Source organism: Zootoca vivipara, chromosome 14 (genome assembly GCF_963506605.1).
Source record: "Zootoca vivipara chromosome 14, rZooViv1.1, whole genome shotgun sequence".
Taxonomy (NCBI): domain Eukaryota; kingdom Metazoa; phylum Chordata; class Lepidosauria; order Squamata; family Lacertidae; genus Zootoca; species Zootoca vivipara.
In genome coordinates, this window is record NC_083289.1 from 8,099,050 (window position 1) to 8,122,496 (window position 23,447).

The window sequence follows — 23,447 nt, forward strand, 5'->3', positions numbered from 1 at the left end:
TTTATCTTAATGCTGCCAGCGTTTTCAGCCATACACATCAAACCACCCAAAACTTGTTAGCCACCTCTTCCTTGAAGAACAAAAAGAAAGTTGTTCTTTGTGTTTCTTTGTAAGTCTCTGGGCCTTTACTTGCAACGGTTCATCTTCAAACTTCTCTTTGCTAGCTCCAGGTGTATTGTACGGAAACCCTTTTTGGAGTAATGTGTGACTTGGAGCAAGATTTGAACCCTGGAAGTAGCTCTCTTTCTTTCTCTTCAAATTGACCCCTGAGACCTCCCCAGACCTCAATATACACACCTAGAACACAGCTCCCTTTCCTTCGACCACACAGTCAGTTCCTGGTGGAAGAGAAGCTGCTCTGATCGATAGACATCGCAGCTCGCAACCAAAGCAGGTTCAGTGAAGTCCAAGATCTCTGAAACATTGAGGTCAATCTTCATCATAATCTCAGCTGGGGATTTGTATATTTGGGGTTTTTTTCTAGGTGGCTGATTAAGCTTTGTGGTCCAGGGCAAAACACTGATCCAGATTTGATCCCAGTGATGGTTTCTGACACTAAGCTCTCACTAGTGGAGTTGATACATGCATGATTCATTCACATACTGGCCCCGAGACAGCGGGCCCTGGTAGCCCCCAGCCTTTGCCAGTAGGATCCTTTAGGCCAGGCATCCCCAAACTGTGGCCCTCCAGATGTTTTGGCCTACAACTCCCATGATCCCTAGCTAAGAGGACCAGTGGTCAGGGATGATGGGAATTGTAGTCCAAAACATCTGGAGGGCCGAAGTTTGGGGATGCCTGCTTTAGGCTCACCTGGCAGCATCACTAAAAGCTGGGTGGGTGTAGCCACCATTTTGATTCCCAGCAGTACCTTGGAGTGATGCTAGTTCTGTGGCATTGTGGGAAATTTTATATGTGACCCGTTCACCCAGTGCTGCTCAGAATGCTGGACCAGATGGGGTGGATGGGGTGGACGAGCCCACCTAGGTCCTGGCACCCTGGTACCCTAGCAGCTGCTTGAAGGTGTTCATATGGGCCCTGGACTACAATAATGTTTTCTCTCTAAGCCAAGGTAGCAATGTTGCTGGGCTCCAACTCCCATCAGGGCAAGGAAGCGAGATCAGTGGTCAAAGATGATGGAAATTGTAGTCTAGCAACACCCAGAGGGTACCATGTTGGTTACCCCTGCCTTAAGCTCACACAAGGAGACTAATAATATTTTCAAAGTTCATCATTTCCTGGTTTGGATTTTTTTATATAATGTGAGGGTGATTGGGCAGAGCTACAGAGCATAAGACCCAGGTGGCGCTGTGGGTTAAACCACTGAGCCTAGGGCTTGCTGATCAGAAGGTTGGCGGTTCGAATCCCTGTGACAGGGTGAGCTCCCGTTGCTCAGTCCCAGCTCCTGCCATCCTAGCAGTTCGAAAGCATGTCAAAATGCAAGTAGATAAATAGGACCCGCTACAGCGGGAAGGTAAACGGCGTTTCCATGTGCTGCTCTGGTTTTCCAGAAGCGGCTTTGTCATGCTGGCCACATGACCTGGAAGCTATACGCCGGCTCCCTCGGCCAATAATGCGAGATGAGCACGCAACCCCAGAGTGGGTCACGACTGAACCTAATGGTCAGGGGTCCCTTTACCTTTACCTTTACAGAGCATAAAATCCCTTCTGCATAGGCTGCTGTGGTGCCGGTTGTTTGTTTTTAAGTGGTTTTAGTAAAGGAACAACTGGAAATGTGCAGCCAATTGAAATGTTTCTCAACAAAACCAAAACTGGCTGAAAAAGAAACATAGCAAGTTTTATTTTATCATATAGCTCGTGGTTCTAGTTAGCACAGAATTTTCAAAGGAGCCTAAGCCATCACGAAATCCTGTCCATCCTCTAAGTGCTCTCTCCTCTGTAGGGAAGAACTCTGTGAAACACTTTGCAAGAAAGAGGGAATCCTTGACCTTTTGCTGTTTTGGGTTTGGAACACAAATTAATGCATCAAGTAATGAGCGTTTTCCGAACACAAGCTGTGCCTGAGCTGTGATTAGTGTCAAGGGTCTGGATGGAATTTTGAGTCACAGTTGAAAAACAGAAGTGCTTTTTAAAAAATAAAATAAAATAAAATAAAATAAAATAAACAGAGCTAAAAAGAGTGCCAACCTTACAAGCCGTGAGAAAACTCCCAGGGAAAAGATGAGCTTTCCCTTCAAAGTTGCAATGGTGTTGGTTGCTTCCTCATGAGTAAGCAGCTCCAAACCCCCGTGCTTGGTTTTTACAGGGTTTTATTATATACATACAGTCATACCTCGGTGTAAGTACGCCTTGGTTTGAGTAATTTCAGTTTAAGTACTCCGCGGACCTGTCTGGAACGGATCAATCCACTTTCCATTACTTTCAATGGGAAAGCTCGCTTCAGGTTAAGTACGCTTCAGATTAAGTACAGACTTCCGGAACCAATTGTGTTTGTAAACCGAGGTTTGACTGTATGTATATTACAAACCAATTGTGTTTGTAAACCGAGGTTTGTAAACACTGTATGTACAAGACAGAGCATCAAAAAGCATGACTGTACTATTCCGATTCAGAATCCGGAAGCACCTCCCTTTGTGACCTCCGCCAACACAGCCCCCTGGGGACTTTGAACCTCCTCCGTTGGTCCCTCCTCCCCCCCCCATTGGGGTGAGGGTGCTGGTGGAGCACCTTCTCCACTAGAGCTGCTCAGTTGAGGGACCAGCACTGTAGCTTCTGGAGCCTCCCCCTCTTGAGTGCTTTGGTCCACCCTCTGCAGCTCTCCCTCTGGAAACCCCCGTCTCCTCTGTTGGGATATCACCATTGGGAGGTCCAGCCGGCAGCCCCCTCTTATTCTCAGTCCCGGTGATTCCCATGGAACACGACTCAGGGTCTCAGTAACCTGAGCACGCAATCAGCAGAGATGTCCACGCAGTTTCAGCGGAGATGATAAGACAGATGAGAGGCATTTTAAAGCAGTTTATTTACAGCGTATCTGAAGAGAGAGCGAAATGATGCTTCCTCTCTTCCATCAGTTCAAACAGTACAGTAAAGAAAAAGTACAAACGGAAATGCTTAGACATGTGACATACAACAGCAGCAACATGCCTAAACCTTAAGGTGGAACTGAATCTCCTAACATCCTCAACATCCCTAAGGGTCTGCACCTGCTCCTGAGCCCCCGTCCCACCTTACAGAGGAAGCTGCCAGGTGCTAGGCTCTGGGGCTCCAGCCTCCGAGAGCCCCTGTCCCGATCTACCGGGCTCTCCGCTGGCCCCTGGTGGTTCCCTGACAAAAGTGTTCTCTGAAAATAATCAAATATACCAAGCTAGCATTAAATTGGGGTGTGTGTGTGCCCATTGCTACTAATAAACTCTGTGCTCTTTGTTCCTAGGCTCCGCAAACCTTAAAGCCAGCCTTGCCCACTGCTCACAGCCTGCAAACTCCAGGTGTGGGTCTTGGAGAAGAAACAAGCCAGGATGCTCGCCACTTTGCAATAAGGGAAGGTGCCCCAAGAGAGGCAGAGACCAAACAGGCTCAGGAGCAAGATGATCCTAGCCGAGAGGCCCAAGAGATGGTGCTAAGCCAGGATGGCAGCCAGCACTTCTCAGTGACTTCCCAGAATCCCCCAGTTCTCTCCCTTGGCACCACACAGCCCGTTGGGAAGGAACAGCGGGTTTCGAGAGAAGAAGTGAAAAGGCGTTCCCCGCGTTTTGGAAGCGACAGAATCCAAGCCAAACCAGCTCTAAGTCATGAGAGTAAGGATCTGGCTGCTCCCGGGTCATTGGTTGAGGAATCCAGTCTAGAGCCTAGACCTACAGTCACCTTGGAGCGATATGCCCCTCAAATTGACACCGTGAGCAAAGAAAAGCAAGAAGAAGCCTTTGAGGTCCAGGGAGACAAGAGGTCTAGGCTAAACAGGGATTTAGGGCTTGAGGGCGAGAGGCCTCCGACAGTGACGGCAAGGCCATTATTGGTCCCAGAGGTTGCTGTAGAAGCCCCAGTTTCCCATCAAAGTATTTTGGAGGAACCTCATCCAGTTCCTCATCCAGTAGCAACGCCTCTGGCTTTCCAAGAATCTGCTCCACTTTCTCCGGATGAAGAAGGCTCAGCTGAGAAGGACCAGTCCGTGGCCCATTTGCTGAGGGATGTGAAGAGAGAAATAGAAACTTGGAAGCCATCAGATTCGGCAGCTTCAGAATCAGAGCAACGGCAGGTTGGCAATACGGAGGTCCATGTCCAGGAAGAGCCCCCAACTCCACTGAGGGGTGAGGAAAATGAGAAGGAGTCGTTTGGCCCGGGCAGGAAGATTGACATCGGAACTAAGGAAAGGGAGAGAACAGTCTCAGAGGCACCTGCAATACAGGACTCGCGCCAAACAGAGACCTCGATGGAGGAGGATCAAACCGCAGATAAGGCACAGGACACAAACCTAGTGTCTTCCCTGAAAAATTACTTGCTTCTGCTCTTAAAGATGACCACAGAGGCCGACAAAAGCAAGGGCAGCAAGAAGCAAGAGGTCAAGGCTGCGGGGGAAAGGGTCCCGCCGACTGCCATTCCCAAGCACTTGCCAGATGTGGGCATAGCCGGCCTGACCCCCAGGACGTCGAGGAAGATCTTTGAGCGAGTAGAAACCAACCAGCTCTTCCAAAGCGCAGAGAGTCTGCAGCTGACGCCCAAGACTTCCCGGAGGATCACGGGGATGATCAACCAGGAGCTGCTTGCTTGCAAAGAGAGTTTGGTGGCTGAACCGGAGGCCGCCCCGTTGCCCTGCGTGCCCTCGATTGTGGTGGGGAGCGTCTCCAGCGAGCCGGCAGGGCCCCCTGATACGTCTCCAGAGGTTTCCGGCGAGGCGCCGTCGTCGGCACTGCCGAGCGCCACGCCTCAGGAACTGGCATCCGGGGCGCGTCGCAAAATATACCTCAACAAAGGCAAACAGGCCGACGAGATGGAAGGGGCGGCCCCAGATGGGCAGCCACGGGCAAAAAGGGGCAGCCCCACCGTGTCCCCACAGCAGGGCCGCAAGAAAACAGCACTTTTGCAAAGCCCCGCCCCGGCTTCTCCTCCCGTGGAGAAGCGCTCCCCTACCACGGCTAGAAAGATGGCAACATTAGAAGTGCCCAAGATCTATGAAGAGATAGCAGAAGAAAACAAGAATGTGGAAGACGGCTCCCCGCGAGCTCCAGAGAAGTTGGAGGAGACCACGACCGAAGTGCAAGCGGGGGAATCCCGGAAAGCAAATGACCCATTTAAAGGTCAGGAGGGGTGTTGCTTTTTAGCCTTCCTGGGAGGGCATCTAGCCCAGGCATCCCCAAACTTCGGCCCTCCAGATGTTTTGGACTACAATTCCCATCATCCCTGACCACTGGTCCTGTTAGCTAGGGATCATGGGAGTTGTAGGCCAAAACATCTGGAGGGCCGCAGTTTGGGGATGCCTGATCTAGCCCAACCCTGAGAAAAGTTTTTTCTTGCAGGTTGAGAGGGAAAGTCACATCTAGGGGAAGAAGAGTTCCCAGATGAACCCCCCCTTGAGCTGTAATTAATTCGTTTTGAGGTTTGTTTGACATTTTTCCTCCAAGGAGCTCGAGGTGTAAACGATCCTCCCCCCATTTTATCCTCACAACAGCCCTGTGAGGTATTATTATTTCTAATAAGTACTTTTATTATTATTTTATATAATATATAATATAATATAATATAATAAATATAATATAATATATAATTATATTATTATAATATATACCGGTAATATAATATATAATAATAGTAATAATTTTTAATAAGTACTTTTATTGAATTTTTTTGGCATAAAATAGAAATCAAACTAATCTAAATAACAAAAATAATAAGAAACCAAGAAAGGAGAAGAAAGGGCAGAAAGAAAAAGAGAGAAAGTAAGGAAATAGTAATAGTAGTAGTAGTAGTAGTAGTATCATTATTTTATACCCCACCCATCTGGCTGGGTTTCCCCAACCACTCTGGGAGACTACCAACAGACTATTAAAACCACGATAAAACATCAAACATTAAAAACGTCACTAAACAGGGCTGCTTTCAGGTGTCTTCTAAAAGTCAGGTACTGTAGTTGCTTATTTCCTTGACATCTGGTGGGAGGGCGTTCCACATGGCAGGTGCCACTACCGAGAAGGCCCTCTGCCTGGCTCCCTGTAACCTTACTTCTCGCAGCGAGGGAACCGCCGGAAGGCCCTCAGCGCTGGGCCTCAGTATCCGGGCTGAATGATAACTATAGGGGTCCTTTATCACATTTATATAATATATGTCATATTTATTCACACACAGAAAAGTAGACCCTCCTCCCAGTGCCCACCCAGGAGCCTGCTGCTTCTCCCAGTCTCCCACCTTGATCGAACCCCCTCCCACCTGCAGGGACCACCTTCCTGCCTGAGTCCTTGCCTTGTGAGGCACTTTAGACAGGTGGCCACTGGTCACTCGGTGAGCATCATGGCTTAGTGGAGATGTGAACCACCACAGCATGCTGGCCGCTCTTCCTCAGGCTCTCACCTTCAGGCAGGGGCCAGGAGGCAGGGTTGGCAGTGCAAAGGATCAGCATGGCTGGGCATCCACTGGAGGCCTGTAGCAGCACCACCCCAGCAGAGGGATCCCTGGGAAGAGCTCTCTCTGGTCCTGCTTCTCCTCTTCGCCACAGCAACCTGCTTCTTCGCCCACCCTTTGCTCTGGCTCACACAAGGGTGGCGAGGATCAGGAAGAGCAGTCGCTGCCACTGGCTGCTTGTTCCTTGGCTGTCTGGCGAGTGATGGAAGCAGGGGGTGGCAAAGAGGGCGGGCGGCAGCTGGAGCTGGTGAGAGTGGCAGGGAGGAGAGAGACTCGCTGAGGGTTGGAAGAGGTCTTGCCCAAGGGCCCCCCAACATGCATTGCCACAATGCTTTCAGTTAGAAGAACCAATGCTTTCTCTGCCCCTGCCCCCCCCCCCGGCTTCCACAGTCATAGCCAGGAGAGGGTGGGCATTGGAGCCCCCTAAGGTGCAGGAGGTAGTTCATGGCAGAGGCATGGTTGGTAGAAAGAGTGAGGATGAGGGAAGGAGAAAGGTGGCCCTGCGCCATTTGCACTTTCCAAAACAATGCAGGACCTGAAAAGCAGCTATTTACTCTGTTTTGTGCTACCTGGGGCAGAACAGCAAACAACAACCCCCCTTCCCAGTTTAGGACTGATGTTGGAACCCATTGCAGGGGCAGGCTTATCTCCAACCGCTGCAACTGCCAGGACGCACATTTTCATTCATTCATTCATTCATTCATTCATTCATGATTTCAGTTTTATGTGTTTCAATAATTTTACAATCATTTTAACATTTTAAAACTCAACTTCCTTCCCCCTCTTTCTGCAATTCCTTAAATTTCTCTTTAAATTTTTCTGCATATCCAAATTAACTTAATTTGCTCATTTATTTGTCTACCAGACTAATCACATTTTTCCAACAGTCTAATCTCCTGTTGGAAGCCACCCAGAGTGGCTGGGGAAACCCAGCCAGATGGGCGGGGTATAAGTAATAAATTTCTTCCTCCTCCTCCTCCTCCTCCTCCTCCTCCTCCTCCTCCTCCTCCTCCTCCTCCTCCTCCTCCTCCTCCTCCTCCTCCTCCTCCTCCTCCTCCTCCTCCTCCTCCTTCTTCTTCTTCTTCTTCCTCCTCCTCCTCCTCCTCCTCCTCCTCCTCCTCCTCCTCCTCCTCCTCCTCCTCCTCCTCCTCCTCCTCCTCCTCCTCCTCCTCCTCCTCCTCCTCCTCCTCCTCTTCTTCTTCTTCTTCTTCTTCTTCTTCTTCTTCTTCTTCTTCTTCTTCTTCTTCTTCTTCTTCTTCTTCTTCTTCTTCTTCTTCATCCACTGTCTCTTTGCAGCTCCCCAGGTGATTCGCAAAATCCGAGCTGAACAGTTCTCGGATGCCTCTGGAAATCTGAAGCTCTGGTGCCAGTTCTTCAACATTTTGGGTGACTCAAAGCTGACCTGGTATAAGGATGAGGCTCCTGTGACGGATGCCAAAAGGAGGTGAGGGGTGCTGGTTCGGGTGGCGGAGAAATTCAATTCTACCAAATCCACACTTTTCTGAAACGCCGCATGTGCCACAACACAGCTGTCTTTCAAGATTTGAAGGAAGCTCCTGCAGCCAATCAGAAGCTGTGGAAGCTGTGCTGGATGTTCGGGTTCCAAAGAATGTTCACAAACTAGCACAATTACTTCTGGGTTTGCAGCTTTGGGGAGCCAAAACGTTTGACTCCCAAGGCGTTTGGCTTCCAAGTTACGATTGAATACTTTACAAAGTTGTTATTGTACTTCACCAGATCTTAACCTATTACAGAATTTGTGGGTTGCAAATATCATTGAATTTGTCCATGGCAAGTCTGTGCTCATATGCAAGTTGTTCATATGTTGCGAGTTTGTAGAAGTCTTCAAACCAGTCATAGAAAGGAGCCGCATTCCCCCCCCCCAATTCATCACCTGCAGCAGACCCCTCTCCCCTCTTTCTGTCTCGTGACCACTTGAAGGCCACATGCACCCATTTTCCTTGCAGTGTGCCCTGCTCTCATCTCTCGGTGGGCTCTCTTCCAGCTCTGGAGACGAAGGGCAAGCGGCCCTGGCCATTGTGCAGGTCTCCCTGAAGGACTGCGGGGTCTACCAGTGCACCATCCAGAACGAGTACGGCACTGACTCCACAGACTTCCTGCTGAGCGCTGAAGGTGAGTCTGCCCCTTGCTGCCAGGCCCGGCTGCTCCTTGGAGGCGGTGCTCACCTTACAAGACATGCACAGCGGAGGAGAACACCTGGGGCTGTGGACAGGGTGCTTGAGCTCCGCAGGTGCTTGGCTTCATCCCGTTGCACATCACGGCGCTGGTCTGCTGGGCCGCTTTTTGCTGATGCACCTGTTTGGAAGCACAAAGGCTTCTTGTGGGGAGCTTGCTGAGCACGCACACCATGCAATGCACAGCGTGGGGTGCATGTTAAGTGCATGCACATGCATGTGCAAAAAGTGCTCGATAGGACCTATAAAGCCTTAACACCACATTTTCTCATACAAACTGGTCCGAGCTCTGAGATCTCCAGGGGACGCCTTGCTCTTAGTCCACGCCTGGTAGGGACACAGGAGAGGGCCTTCTCGGTGGCTGTTCCTGTCACAGGCGCGTTGGTGGCTACTCTAGAGTAACGACTCCTCCAGGCGTTGTCTTTTCATGCTTTTATTTAGTGCTGATTATTTACAGTGCAGAGCAGTACTATGTACATGTTGTCCGTTAAGAGTCAGGGCCTCCGAATGGAGATTCGCGCGTTTTCCTCCAGCAAAGTAGTCTCGGCATACTGAATCTCCGCCCCCTTCTCCTCCTCCTCAGTTCCGGGGTCGGTGGGACTGGTCTCCTTCCTTTCCCACTTCCCTTCCCACACTGGGCATGGGCTCCGCTACCTTGCCTGAGCCTCGGACACCACTTCCTGAATCTCCGCTGGAGATCTCTTCCTCCCCACTAGCGCTCCCATTGGGTGATGAGCTGCTGCTTAAGATGGGAGGGACCTGCCTGTAGTTCTGTCCCTCACATCCCCCAAACTTGCTTGCTAGGGAACTCCCTTGCTAGGGAGAGTAGATAGCCTCCCTCCTTGTTGTCCATCCACCAGCAGGTGAAGACTGTTTTGTTCTGGCAGGTTTGGGGGAGCTGGCTACTTTTAAAGAAAGGGCTTTTAGTAGTGCTGAGCTGCTTCTACAAGACTGGTTTGCTAGCTCTTCTAGATTTGATTTTATATCATTTTAAATATAGAATTCTATAATTAGAATGGTATTGATTTTGTTACATTGTTTTGATTCTATTCTATTCCTGGAAAAAACACAGAAAGCTAAAAACATGCAAACCTTAATAAATAAAAAGTAATTAAACCATTATCTGTTATCTTTTTTTTTAGATTTCTTTTTTTCTTTACTATTTAATAGTTTAATACAGTAGTTGCTATTCTTTTAGAGCTGCCATTTATCCTTGTTTCTTTTTTACAACTTTATTTTTTATTTTGACAAAGTAATAATAATAAATAAATAAGAATAAAAATGTGCACCCCACCCTGAGACCATTCTATTGTAACTATCCAACCTCCCAAAATTTCAACACCTCTTGCGATGGTTTGACCCCTTTTCCGTTTTAACAGTACAAATTCTACAAACACCTTCCATATCTCCTCAAAATCATTTCTCCTGCATATTCCCCACCTTACGTTAATTGTTTAGTCGTTTAGTCGTGTTCGACTCTTCATGACCTCATGGGCCAGAGCACGCCAGGCACTCCTGTCTTCCACTGCTTTCCGCAGTTTGGTCAAACTCATGTTCGTAGCTTCGAGAACACTGTCCAACCATCTCGTCCTCTGTCGTCCCCTTCTCCTAGTGCCCTCCATCTTTCCCAACATCAGGGTCTTTTCCAGGGAGTCTTCTCTTCTCATGAGGTGGCCAAAGTATCGGAGCCTCAGCTTCACGATCTGTCCTTCCAGTGAGCGCTCAGGGCTGATTTCCTTAAGAATGGATAGGTTTGATCTTCTTGCAGTCCATGGGACTCTCAAGTGTCTCCTCCAGCACCATAATTCAAAAGCACCAATTCTTTGGCGATCAGCCTTCTTCATGGTCCAGCTCTCACTTCCATACATTACTACTGGGAAAACCATAGCTTTAACTATACGGACCTTTGTCAGCAAGGTGATGTAGCACATGTTAATTAATTTATCATTATTATTTTTAGCTTTCTGCATTTTATCCATATTTGTTTTATTTTTTGTGAGCCACCTTGAGTCCTGGTTCTGGAGAGAAAGCTGGGATATAAATAAACGAAGCAGTAGTAGTAGTATCTAGTAGTAGTAGTAGTAGTAGTAATAATAATAATAATAGTGAGTGCGTCCTATTCTGGAACGCAGCCAGGAGTCTCAGCAGAGACGCTGATGAATTGTTATCGTACATGAATATAGGAAAGCAGTTCAGCATACAAAATCTCAGGGTGCAAAGCAGCTCCACCTGCAATAGGGCAAAGAGAAGCTAGACTTACTCAGACCTTCCAGCAAGAAAAGGGAGCTGGACCATGATTAAAATTTGGATTAGATGTGCTGAAAGATTCCTCCTCCCTTTTCTCAGCTGTCTTATAAAACACCCAGCGTCTCCCCCGAAGAATCCTGGGAACTGTTGTTTGTTAAGGGTGTGAGGAATGGTGGCTTTGTGAGGGGTAAACTACAGTTCCCAGGATCCTTTAGGAAAAATGTGTGCTTTCAATGTATGGTGTGAATGTATGTGGGGCTCCATAACTGTGATAAATGTGCATCTCTCTCTCTCTCTTTCTTCCCAGTGCTATCGGGATTTATCTCCAAGGAAGAAATAGAAGGTAAATTTTGCCCTGCAGATGGCGTGGCGAGTCTTGTGCCCCTCCAGGTAACAGGACCTCTGTTCCCACATGTTCCAGCTGTGTTGCCACTGCCGCGTGCAAAGTTTAGCATTAAAGGAGTAGGAGAGATCAGCGATATGGTCTCCTCTTTGGGGCGAAAGGCAGAGAGAGGGTGCTGCTTTGAGGTGAGCCTCTTAGCTTCCTTATTTCTCCAAGTGACACATCTTCAGTCATCCTGCCTGGTCCTAGCAAGACTTCCATCCCCATGGACCTCACAGCCACGATACCCAGACATACCTTGCTGGGCTCCCTGTCTTTCCCACCCTCTTCTCTCCATGTTGTCCCGTGATCTTTATGGGTGACATCCTGCTCATCCACTCACCTGGTTGGCTTTGGGTCCCTTGGGCCTTTTGCCCAACATCTCTCCTTGTCCCTTGCCTTGTTCTCCCTTGGATTCCTGTTATCACCCAACAGCTGCATCTGAGCATCAAGGAACAAGCACACTGGTTGGTGTGCCAAGGAGAGAGCCCCTTCCACCTGTTGCTGAAGAACAAGTCATGCCCCCATGATCATTCAGTGAACCTTTCCCCCCATCGCCATCTCCACCATGAGAACTGAGTGCTGTCACATTGGGCACCGGTTCCTTTCCCCACTCTTTGAGCCCCACACCTTCTCCTTCTCTTGCAGTTGGCGAGGAGATTGAGATGACGCCCATGGTGTTTGCCAAAGGCCTGGCTGACTCCGGCTTCTGGGGGGACAAGCTCTTTGGCCGGATCATGATGGAGGAGCTGGAGGTGGGCCAAGGTTTCCTGCGCAAGGCATGCCGCGCCCGTGCCATCTACGGCCTCGAGCCGGTGTTTGAATCTGGGCACACAGGCGTCATCAAGGTCCGCAACCTCATCGCTTTTGGCGGGCGCAGTGAGAACACGCTGGTGGAGAGGAACTATGACATCACCATCCAGGTGGGTAGAGGGAGACTCTGTGCTCTGCTGCTTGCCAAATGGCCTTGGCTGGCTCAGAGTTGGAGCCCTTGCTTAGCATGCAGAAGGTCCCAGGTTCGATCCTGGCCAAGGTATCCTCCTGGAATGGCTCTGGGTGTTGGGGGCACTGCTTGGCAGTCATTCCACTCTTGCCTGCAGGGTTGTTACCAGGTAAAAAGCATTGGGGGTGCATCTGCATAGCTTCATGGCTTCTGGGTTCGCCGAAGGTTTCATTCTGTTCCCATTGTGTCAGGCTTCAGAGAATCGCCTCCCTCCCTCCGTGGCCGTAGATAAGCAAAACAAAAGAAAAGGAGTCTTCTTACCGTACCAGTTAGAAACTTTAATAATCACAGCAAGAGAACAAAGAACACATCTCCTAGTAATGGCGGTGCTCCCAATTAAGGAGTCCACCCCCTTCTACATCACTTCTATGTCTCGTAATCTGAGCTTGTCCCCTCTGTGCTTTCTGTTCTGCCACTTTCTGAGCCCTTCTCGACTTTGGGGAGGGCGGTGGAGGAAGGCTGTCTATAAACTGTGAATCTATTAACCCTCTCCCTTCCAGTGTTTCTTCTCCTAGCTGTTCCCCATCCAGTATTTCCCAGCCTCTGCCTTCTGAACTATGCCCCTCTGCAAACCACTGTTCCAAATCGATACTGTCCTCCTGCTCCTGGGAAGATTCAGGATCCCTGACTCCCTATACCAGGCATAGGCAACCTTGGCTCTCCAGATGTTTTGGAACTACAACTCCCATGATCCCCGATCACTGGCCCTTTTAGCTAGGGATCATGGGAGTTGTAGTTCCAAAACATCTGGAGAGCCAAGGTTGCCTATGCCTGCCCTATACTGTCCCTGACACATTGTTGCTTAATATCTACATGCAACTGCTGTGAGGTGTAACCCAGAGATGATTGTCACCAGTATGCAGATGCCACCCAGATCTGTCTCTCCATCCCATCTGAATCAGGAGAGTGCTTAGAACACTGCCTGTCCTAGGTCGCTTTGATTAAGCATCCTCTCTACCTGCTGGTCTGGCCTACCCATTTTGTGCCCATGAGTGTATCACCCCTCCATTCTGCCTGCAAAGTCCGAAAGCCTCATGGAGGGTTGTTTGTTTCCTTTCCGTAGGAATGCAAGATCCAGAATTCAAGTCGGGAATACTGCAAGATCTTTGCTGCTGAGGCCAAAGCCATTGCTGCCTTTGGTCCGGTGCCTGAGTAAGTTGTATCTCTGCAGTCCAGCCAGCAACGTCCCACTGAAAAGTGTTCATAGAATCATAGAATTGTGGAGTTGGAAGGGACCACAAGGACAATCTAGTATAACCCCTTGCAATGCAGGAATCCTTTGCCCAACGTGGGGCTCGAACCCATGACCTTGAGATCAAGTGTTTCATGCTCTACCAATTAAGCTATCCTGGAGTTTTTGAACCCAACCCTACACTCCTGATACCCTGATAGGAACAATGGGCAGGTAGGCAGAAAGGAGCCAGTCTCTCTCTGGAGCAGGAGCAGTTAGTGGGCCACAACTCCCATCAGCCCCAGACAGCACGGTCAGGAATGATGGCCGCCGCCTCTCCTTCTGCACCCAATTGGCAGTGCTGCCAAGGACCAGAGGGCAATGCCAGTAGAGGCTGTGGCTCCTTGCTCTTGTCCCTGCTCATGTGTCAGGGGTCTAGGCGGCAGCAGCAGACGACACCAGGACCAGGAGGCTCTGGAGGTGACAGTGGGAATTAGTGGGTGTCCTGGCAGAGTTGCCCCCCTGATGCCAGCTCCGTCGAGGTGTGGGAGCACTTGACCTGGTTGCAATGGTCTGAGCAGCCGCACTAACCCAAGTGGGAATCTGCTTTTGACAGAATCATCCCTCTTTACCTGATCTACCGCCCGGCGAACAATATTCCCTATGCCACCATGGAGGAGGACCTGCCCGGCCAGTTCGAGTGCTACTGTGGGCGAAAGCGAGATGGCAGCCTGGCTCCAGCCAGCCTCTCCGAGGTTGGGCAAAAGTGTTGCGCCTTCCAGCACTGGCTGTACCAGTGGACAAATGGCAACATCCTGGTGACAGACTTGGAAGGTGAGGCTCACGTCCCTGGCCCCTCACTCTCTGGGAATGGCTTCGGGGCAGTGGGGGCGGGGGGTGAAGCCCTGTTAATTGTCAAGGGGTATGGAGTCCAGTTCTGGGTGCCATATTTTTAGGAGTGTATCCAGAGGGGGGGTGGGGCGTTCATTGGGTTGCCTACTTCTACACCATCTCCAGCTCTGCAGTGTCACACCCTGCCGTGACCTACAGATGTACGCAACCTTCCAAACGTTAGTTGCGCCACAGATTTGCATCAGGGCATCACAGTATTTGCAGTTCAGTCTTCAATCCCTTTTGTAAGGATTCTTGATGAGCGGGACTGGGGTGGTGCTGGATGGTGTAGCCCGCCCCCTCCCCCCAATTTCTGCGCATTGCGTCCAAGGTGATAAGAGGCTCGATGTGCATGCAGGAGCTCGTGCATCGGAACTCTGCTTGTGATCAGGAACCCTGACAGCAGCCAATCTGCAAGGGGCTGTCAGGATGCTGTCAGCAGCTCCCAGCTGGTTGCCCAGGAAAGTATAAAGACAAGGAAAAGTTTCTCGCCGTCCTTTTTTATTTCAGTCTTTACAGAGAGAAGCTACAGAACCCAGCCTCTTGAATAATGGCGTTGTCCCAAGTGAATCTCCACCCCTGTCTCTCCAACTTCCTTCTTTGTCATTCTCATCATCACTTCTACGGGTGCTGCTACTTGCCCTCTGTCTTGTCTTTGAGCTCTTTGCTCTCCTACTTTTAAGGCTCGCTGGGTTCTGGGAGATGGAGGGTCTGGAATGCTTCCTAATGACAATGTGTCAACTGGGTGTTGTTCCATGATTTCCCAGCTTTTTCCCTCATCTGCCTCTGAGCTGCAATCTCCCTCAACCCCCTGTTGTCAATCTATACTGTCTTCCTCTTCCTCCTCCCTGGAAGAGTCAGGATGGGGAGGTGGCCTCCACCATTCCCCCTCTGCCCAGTCCCTGACAGGGACACAGAAAGGACCAGCAGATGCAGTCAGTCCCATTCCCTGCTCATCATTGTTGTTCTGTATGTCAATTGAACCATGAGTAGGCTTAGGGTTGAGTTTAGGGTTAGGATTTCCATCTTCTAGGCCCCCAGTAAGTGCTGCAGCAGAATTGATTTTGGTTGGGCTAGGCCAGGCTTCCTCAACCTCGACCCTCCAGATGTTTTGAGACTACAGTCCTCATCACTCCTGACCACGAGGCATGCTAGCTAGGGATCATGGGAGTTGTAGGCCAAAAACATCTGGAGGGCCGAGGTTGAGGAAGCCTGGGCCAGGTCCCATTAGCTCCGCAAAAGGCAGGGGCTGCTTACCTCTTTGCTGATCTGCTCCATGACCTAGAGGTTGGGTGTCTCTTACAGGTGTTGAGTGGAAGCTCACCAATGTCAGGATTGCTACCAAAACAAAGGGGTAAGTGACCACCTAGCATCTGTCTCGACCCTGATGCCGCGGGGCAGAGGGCCGAACCGGGACACCTGAGCCCTGTTGCCAAAGGCCCATCTAGTCCATCATCTTGCTCCCAGCCAGATGCCTCGGGAAATTCTGCAAGTGGGGCATGAGTGCTTGCAGGCCCTCGAGTTTGGAACGGGAGTGTGCAGGGAAAAGGGGGCTTCGCCACATCCCTAATGAAAATGAAGCTGTCATTGGCACCAATGGCTACTTCCCACCCCTGGCCAAATTGACAGGCTCATGCCCGCTTTAGGGCTCCCAGAGTGTCCCATGGCACTACCATGAACAGCTATGGCTTCCATCTCCATCTTTGGAGTCTGCAGACTGCTGTAGACCAGGGGTGGGGGAAGCTGCGGCAACTCTGGGGGTTGCTGGACTCCCCAACTCTCATCAGCCCCAGTCGGCATGGCCAATGAGAGCTGTGGTCCAACAACATCTGGAAAGCCACAGCTGGCCCACCACCACTGCAGATGCTTGGGGTGTGGTTGGGACCTAGAATGCAGTGGACCTAGAATTGTGACCAGATAAAGCTTTTGGTCACAATTGCTCAGCAAAGGAGAGGGACAATCCAGCTTCCTGGTGGCCTGCTATATGATCCAGGGTTGGGGGCTGAGGGAGGAGAACTGATTTATGCACTTAGGTGCACAGAGATTCACAAGGGAATATCCTTAACAGATGCACCACAGTCCCTACATACAATTTAAGGAAGCAATTCTTAGTTCACAAACAAGCTCATCTTTTAAGAGACTAAAGGTGATACTCAATGTTAGTTATCTTTAGAGCAGACTAACTGAACTTAGGTGACTTAAGTCCATTCACATTCCAGTGGGTCTACTCCATAGCTGCCAAGTTATCCCTTTTTTTAAGGGATTTTCCATTATGCTGAATAGGCTTCCTCGCGAGAAAAGGGAAAACTTGGCAGCTATGGTCTACTCTGAGTATGACAGGCTAACGTTTGATATCACCCATTATCATTGTAACTGTCCCTGAGTAGTACACGGCAATAATACATCTGATAATATAATACTCGACATGTTTCATCCCATACAGGTCTCTTCAGTAGTAAAACAGAGATCTATATCCATTTACAAAACAATATGAAAATCTGTGGCATGGAAATACATATTCTTACAGCTTCAGCAGAACTGAAAATGCATATAGATTTTTTAAAAGCAACTTTCAACCTCTAAAACAGGTACCCCCAAACTGCGGCCCTCCAGATGTTTTGGCCTACAACTCCCATGATCCCTAGCTAACAGGACCAGTGGTCAGGGATGATGGGAATTGTAGTCCAAAACATCTGGAGGGCCAAAGTTTGGGGGTGCCTGCTCTAAAAGGAACAATTCCACATCTAAATAGTATACTTTAACTAAAATACTTCTGTTTACAATTTTTTGCAAACAGTAAGCATCGAGAGTATTACTGCCATATACATGGACCATTATTGGGCATTTTCGTTTAGTGTGCATATTTGGCTCGTACTATACAGTGGCACCTCTACTTATGAATAACTCTACTTACGAATTTTTCTACTTATGAATGGAGCACCGTCCGCCATCTTGGATGCGTAGATAGGATTTTTTCTACTTAAATTTTTTTAGATAGGGTTGCTTTGACTTACGAATTTTTTCTCCCAATGCATTCCTATGGGATTCGACTTACAATTTTTTTTGACTTACAAATATGTGTTCGGAACGCATTAAATTCGTAAGTAGAGGCACCACTGTATATGAATTTGTGAATTAAGAATCGTTTCCTTAATCTGGAGGCAAGTTCCCTGATACTTAGAACCTCTTATGGCACCTGCTAAAGTTCTCAATAAATATCCCCTCAACAATCCACACAGTACACAAGAGTGTTTGCTCTTCCCTGCTCAGTTTCTTGTGAGGCATTTTGTGTTATGCCCCGTAACCCATGGCAGCCATTTTGCGGCTGGTGCCCACGGGAACTCTCTTGGCATTCCAAATTGAGCTGGGTGGGGAGGGCTGGGAGGGCGTTTGCCCTGGCGTGTAATCCTCTCTTTATTGCCAGGTACCAAGGCCTCAAGGAGAGCTGCTCCCCCAGCCTGATTGACCACTTCGAGGTGTCTCACCAGTGTAACCACTTCTGCCATCTCCTGGGCCTGAAGAGCATTGAAATCCCCCAGCCTCCACCTAAAGGCAAGGGCTCTCGGAGCCCCATCATGGGCAGGAAGACCCCATCAGCCCAGTCCAGCCCCCAGCTGCAGAAGAAAGGCCTGGCTAGCCCCCAGGCCTCCAGGAAAGGTTCTGTGAGCCCCAAGAGCGCCCGGAAATGCCCTGAAAACGCGGGAGAGTCGCAGTCAGTAGCAAGGCCCAAAGGAGGGGACAGTGGCAAAGCCAGCTGGCTGCAGTGAACGGGCGCGGGGACCCTCTGCAGAAGTGCGCTGTGTGTGCCTGGGGGAAGGGATGCTGCTGCTGCTGCTGTCCCTGCCGTACCCTCCTGCGTGGCTCCTCCCCTCCAGTGTGTGCGGCTTATGGTGTGTGAGGGAGGGAGCCACGCTGATGTGCCTTGGAGAGAGGGCCTTGCCTGCGCACCGCCCTCGGGGGTGGGGTGGGGGCTTGGAAAGGGATTGGGAAAAGGACGGACTGTGTGGGTGCACAATGCCACCAGCGCTGTGTGGGCCCCCCCTTGTATGCATTTGGGGCATCTCAGCTGTGTGTGCTAGATGTCCTGTGGAAATGGGCTGCTCCTCTGGTTCCCCATAAGGATGCAGCCAAAAGCAGGGGCTAAACTCCTCGGTGCGTGGAGCCCTGGCAGGAATGACAGCTGGGCCCTGTGTTCTGTTGGCTCCAGAGAAGGCCCTGCCAACTTGACTCTCAACACCCAGCACTTTCCCACAGAAGACCTGTCACTTGCTGCTTTCCCCGTGATTGTCTGCGCCCATCACCACAGCGGGCCCTTTGACACGCAGTCTAGTCAGCCCGCCCACCCTATGGATCTCCCATATGGCGGAAAAGAGAGGATGGATTCTTTTCCTTTCCCTGTGGGTGGAAGAAGCAGCTTTCTTGACGGGGCTGTGTCCGAGGAGGGTATGGTTCTGTCTTCCTGGGCAATAAAAATGTCAAGTGGTTTCATGTGTTTAGAAGAGAGAAGGGGGGTTTCTTAATCTTCACTGAGGCACCCAGCTCCCTTCATTCCTGACCACTGGCCATGCCAGTTGGGGCTGATGGGAATTGGAGTCTGACAACACCTGGAAGGCCACAGACTCTCAGCCCCCAGATTTGACTCTTCTTGCTGCTTTCTTTCCACTAGTGCCACGTGGAGCTCATTGTTCAGCATGTGCGTTGCACGCAGAAGGTCCCAGGTTCTTTCCCCGTGGTCTCCAGGTCCAGCAGATCTGATCCTCTTGAAACTGCTGCCAATCACAGTGCTGGGCCCCATGGATGATGCTGTTTCAGATGTCTGCAAGCTGCTACTGTCCTCAAATAGCAGCATCCCCCCCCTCTGTCATTGTGCTGCATTCTGCTATCTGGCTACGCCTGGCAATGTTGGGTTTCATCTGCCATCATCCCTGATCACTGGCCATGTTCTTGCGTTCTAAGATGGAAGAAGTGTGACCTGCTAATCTAGGTGCAGGGAACTTGTGCCCCTTGAGATGTTGGGCTACAACTCCCCTGCTGCCTGGCTGGGCTGATGTGAGTTGGAGTCCAGTAACATCAGGAGGTCACTAGTTTCTACCTCTGGCCTAGTCAGATAGAAATGGCTCTTCCTTAACAAGGAAATTGCTTTCTGTTGAAATATTCGATGGTACTTCTGCTTCTCCTTTTCCTCTCGTACCGTACTGTGCAACTGTTTTTTTTTCTGAGCTTCCTCCAAATCCAACAAGAGAGATGTTGGAGGAGGGGCAATTCAGAGAGGACACCTTGGAGCGGTAAACCGAAAGCATTTAGGAACACATTCAGAACATAGATGCCACAGACTAACCTCTCACCATAGACCATTGACGTCTGATGCGGGTCAGGCAGGTGCCAGGACCCATCTCTTTATTCCTGCTACTAAATGATACCTTTCCTTACCCTTCCTAGGAATAAGCCTAGACTGAGACCTACTTTAGGGGCAAGGAAGATTCCCCAGAGTGATACGAAAGCAGGGCCAGAGTTGTTGGTGGGTCTGGCAAGGAGGGTTTCCTTTGCAGGTCGGTGCGTTACCAGAATTTTGCTAAGGATTTTGCGCAATAAGTAAGTGTCAATAATGCTTGTTGGTTGTAGAAGGAAAAGAACAGCGTTAGTTCAAGCTGTGGAGAAGGACTCCAGCCTGTTGGGTCATGGCAGCAAGAGTATAGACTTTTGTCTTGCAGCTCATCAAAGTGCCTGCTGAAGCTGGGATCTCGGCAGCAACGGGCCAAATCCTGGCTACAAGGCGGCCTCTTTTGCAGGAACTACCTTGTAAGACTTCTTGCCTTGACACAGCTTAAAGTTGATTCTCTGGAGAGATGGACTGGATGGGAAGTTCTAGGTTTGTGGCCCAATAATTGCTGATTAAATATAAAGAGAGCAGGAAAGTATTTCACTCATGAAAGCAACTGAGAGCTGTCTGTTGAATTTCTGGGTATGTTCATGTGCGTCCTTTTCCAAGCTTTTTGTAAAACTATGGAAACTAAACCTGAGAGCATCAATCTTCCTTAGAAAAACATGGGAGGCATGCTAGTTTATTTTTAAAGGTCTAACTGGCGGCTGTTGCCTGTTTATTCAGAAGTTAGTCCCACTGATTTTGGTGGTGCTTACTGCTGGGTGAGTGTTCATAGGATTGCTGCAATTCCTCTACCCATTTAACCTGAGAACAAGCTCTTATGAATTCAAGGAAACCTGCTTCTGAGAAGAGATGCTTAGGATGACACTATAAGTCACTAATGGAAGGGGAGACTCAAGTTACCGTATTTTTCAGTCTATAAGATGCCCCCATGTATAAGACGCCCCCTATTTTGGGGGACTCTGATTTAATAAAATGGGGGAAGATCTATCGATGTATAACAGGCACGTCCAACAGGTAGATCGTGATCTACCGGTAGATCACTGGACATCTGTGGTAGATCACTGGCTCCCCCCCCCAAGAAGCTCAACAAGTTTGGCTCCCCTAGAAAAAGCCCAACATTTTTGCCCTGCACCGCAAAAAACATGGCTTTCTCCCTCCCTAGAAAAAGCTCAATAACTTTGACCTGAACCCCCCAAAAGGGGGTAGATAACTGCCACCTTTTAACTCTGTGAGTAGATCGCAGTCTGTTGGGAGTTGGCCACCCCTGATGTATAAGATGCCCCCAAATTTTGGACAGTATTTTTTAAGGGGAAAAACTTCGTCTTATACATGGAAAAATATGGTAGTTCGTAGAGACCAAAGCACAAAAAGCCATGAAAATAATGACACCTCTTTCTGCTTGACTGGAGAGCAGTGAATACTTCTTGGCTGAACAGTCTGTCCAAAATTGCTGGGAAATCTTGTGAATGTCTCGCCAGCCAACTCTTCCTGCCTGTCCAGTTTTTCTTACATCACAAAACAGAAAAGCAGGCAGCAGCTCTTTCACTGGACATGCCAGAAAACAGTAGCCTCTTGCTTCCATTGGACGTGACTCTGGGCAATGTGACCTGAAAATACACTGGGATTTTTCAATGAATCTATAGAGAATGGCTGACATTTCCCCCTGTTGCTCTTACATTTGACGCTGAGATTTTTGCCCTTGCTAGCTAAGATCTGCATTGCAATTTGACACACACAATCAGACCAATACACTTCCTATAAAAAACTGCTTTGTTGCATCTTTGTTCTCCAGGCAAGACCCTCTTTTGCGCTGTGCTCCTGAGCCGTTATGGCTTGGAACAGGCTGTGGCATTATAGTGAGCACAGCACTGTTGCAGATACATCTCCGAAGTCCCAACATCCAAGCTTTCCCAAATGCCGGAGAAAGAAAGGGAACCATTTGTTGCAGTTGAGGTGCTATGAAAGAAGGGGGGAAAATATGAGAAAGTAACAGCATCAGAATTGTTGTCCCCTGGCACCAAAATATCCCTCTACTCTGCCTGCACTAATCAAGAGCATTTATTTTGATCAAAGGGACCTGGAAACAGCATGGCTGCTTTGCACCTTGGCCCATCAATTCATACACCTAATGGTTATCCTGAACACATGCATTAGCTTAAGTGCCCAGGAATAATAATAATAATAATAATAATAATAATAATAGCTATTATTATTATTATTATTATTATTATTATTATTATTATTATTATTATCCCACTCTTCATCCTGAGTTCTCAGGGCAGGTGGCAACAATTAAAGCACAAAATATAGTCCGGTAGAATTAAAATTACATAAATGAAGTGGGTCCTAAACATACACATCTCAAGTATCAAAAGTTAGGGTAAAGATGTGCATCTTCTGAAACTGGAAAGTCCACCGTGTTGCTCTGATTAAGAACTACTGGAATAAAGATGACGAAGTAAAAATGGTGTTGGAGGAAGCAACCTACATTGTCACATTATGCTGTTGTACAGCGTCAGACTTCACTGCAAATTCTGGTAACTATGCTGCTTAATCCTAATCATGCCTCCTTGGAAATAAATCCCACTTAGCTTAATGGGGCTTACAAAAGTAGGCAAGTGTGGGTAGGACTGCAGCCGACGTGTCATTTTTTTTTTAGAATCCAAAAATGTTCAACTTTCATTTTCTCAACCTTGTGGTTGAGAAAACCTTGAATGCATCTGAAGGTACAGGCAGATGTGAACGTTTTGATTGGTCGTGACATTGACTCAGAAAGGAGGTGACCCAGGTGGCACTTCTGGTGGCCACAGGCTGTAAAGTCTCCTTTTCTCATGCCATTGACTGTATATTGTCATTTGGAGAAAGCAACATTGTTGAGTGATAGAGCACATGCTTTGTATGAAAAATATCCCAGGTTCAGTTTCTGGCATCTGCTGAGAAAGACTCTTGGATTAGAGATAGGGAACTTGTGGTCCTCATGTTGCTTGACTATTACAGGTTTGCTGAATATTCCAAACCAGCCAGTAATAAATGTTTTTCAAAGGAAAATGGGTGCCATCTGCTGGTCATGCTCATCTTCACAAGAAAGACCTTCAGAGACACTGAAATGGCCACAGTTACGCCACAAGCAGCATATGGGGTCAAAATGGAATATAAAGCTGAGGAGCTTAGCTCATCGTTGCAAACATTTGCACAGGTGGCCATGAAGAAAGACTTCACCAGCATGCATTCATGGGTCCTCCCGCATTTAAAATTGTATTTTTTAAAAGTGTGCTGCCTTGCAGGCAAGCAGACTTGCTCCCTTGCCTCCATGACACTTACAGTTCCCAGTGGTGGCAATGCAGTTGAATTAGTCTGATCTAATCCGGAGGGCCTGTAGCGCAGTGGCAAAACACATGCGCTGCATGCAGAAGACATCAGGTTCAATCCCTGGCATCTTCAGCTAAAAGGTCCAGGGAGCAGGATATGTGAGATGACCTTGCTCTGCCTGAGACTCCTGAGAGCTGCTGTCAGTCGGTGTAGCCAGTACTGGTTCAAATGGACAATGTAGTCAACTTGACCATGTGAGACACCATCCTCTGACCAGAGGACACCATAATCTATCT

The 23,447-nt window shown here is 48.9% G+C and overlaps 2 protein-coding genes across 3 annotated transcripts in view; one reads left to right on the plus strand and one right to left on the minus strand.

The window, feature by feature from the left end:
- The window catches only part of ALPK3 (alpha kinase 3), a 69,612-nt gene extending 49,220 nt beyond the window's left edge, over nt 1-20,392 (plus strand). The window contains exons 5-13 of the mRNA XM_035130528.2: nt 3,389-5,249; nt 7,864-8,011; nt 8,573-8,700; nt 11,317-11,352; nt 12,040-12,314; nt 13,458-13,546; nt 14,182-14,399; nt 15,762-15,810; nt 17,881-20,392. Coding sequence (XP_034986419.2) covers nt 3,389-5,249; nt 7,864-8,011; nt 8,573-8,700; nt 11,317-11,352; nt 12,040-12,314; nt 13,458-13,546; nt 14,182-14,399; nt 15,762-15,810; nt 17,881-18,223 — 3,147 coding nt within the window. The 3' untranslated portion in view covers nt 18,224-20,392. The remainder of the gene's footprint in view (nt 1-3,388; nt 5,250-7,863; nt 8,012-8,572; nt 8,701-11,316; nt 11,353-12,039; nt 12,315-13,457; nt 13,547-14,181; nt 14,400-15,761; nt 15,811-17,880) is intronic.
- A 1,237-nt stretch (nt 20,393-21,629) lies between these two features.
- The window catches only part of LOC118092486 (sodium/nucleoside cotransporter 1-like), a 31,521-nt gene continuing 29,703 nt past the window's right edge, over nt 21,630-23,447 (minus strand). For both annotated transcript variants that reach the window (XM_060282857.1, XM_035130533.2), the window contains exon 18: nt 21,630-21,798. In XM_060282857.1, coding sequence (XP_060138840.1) covers nt 21,669-21,798 — 130 coding nt within the window. In that variant the 3' untranslated portion in view covers nt 21,630-21,668. The remainder of the gene's footprint in view (nt 21,799-23,447) is intronic.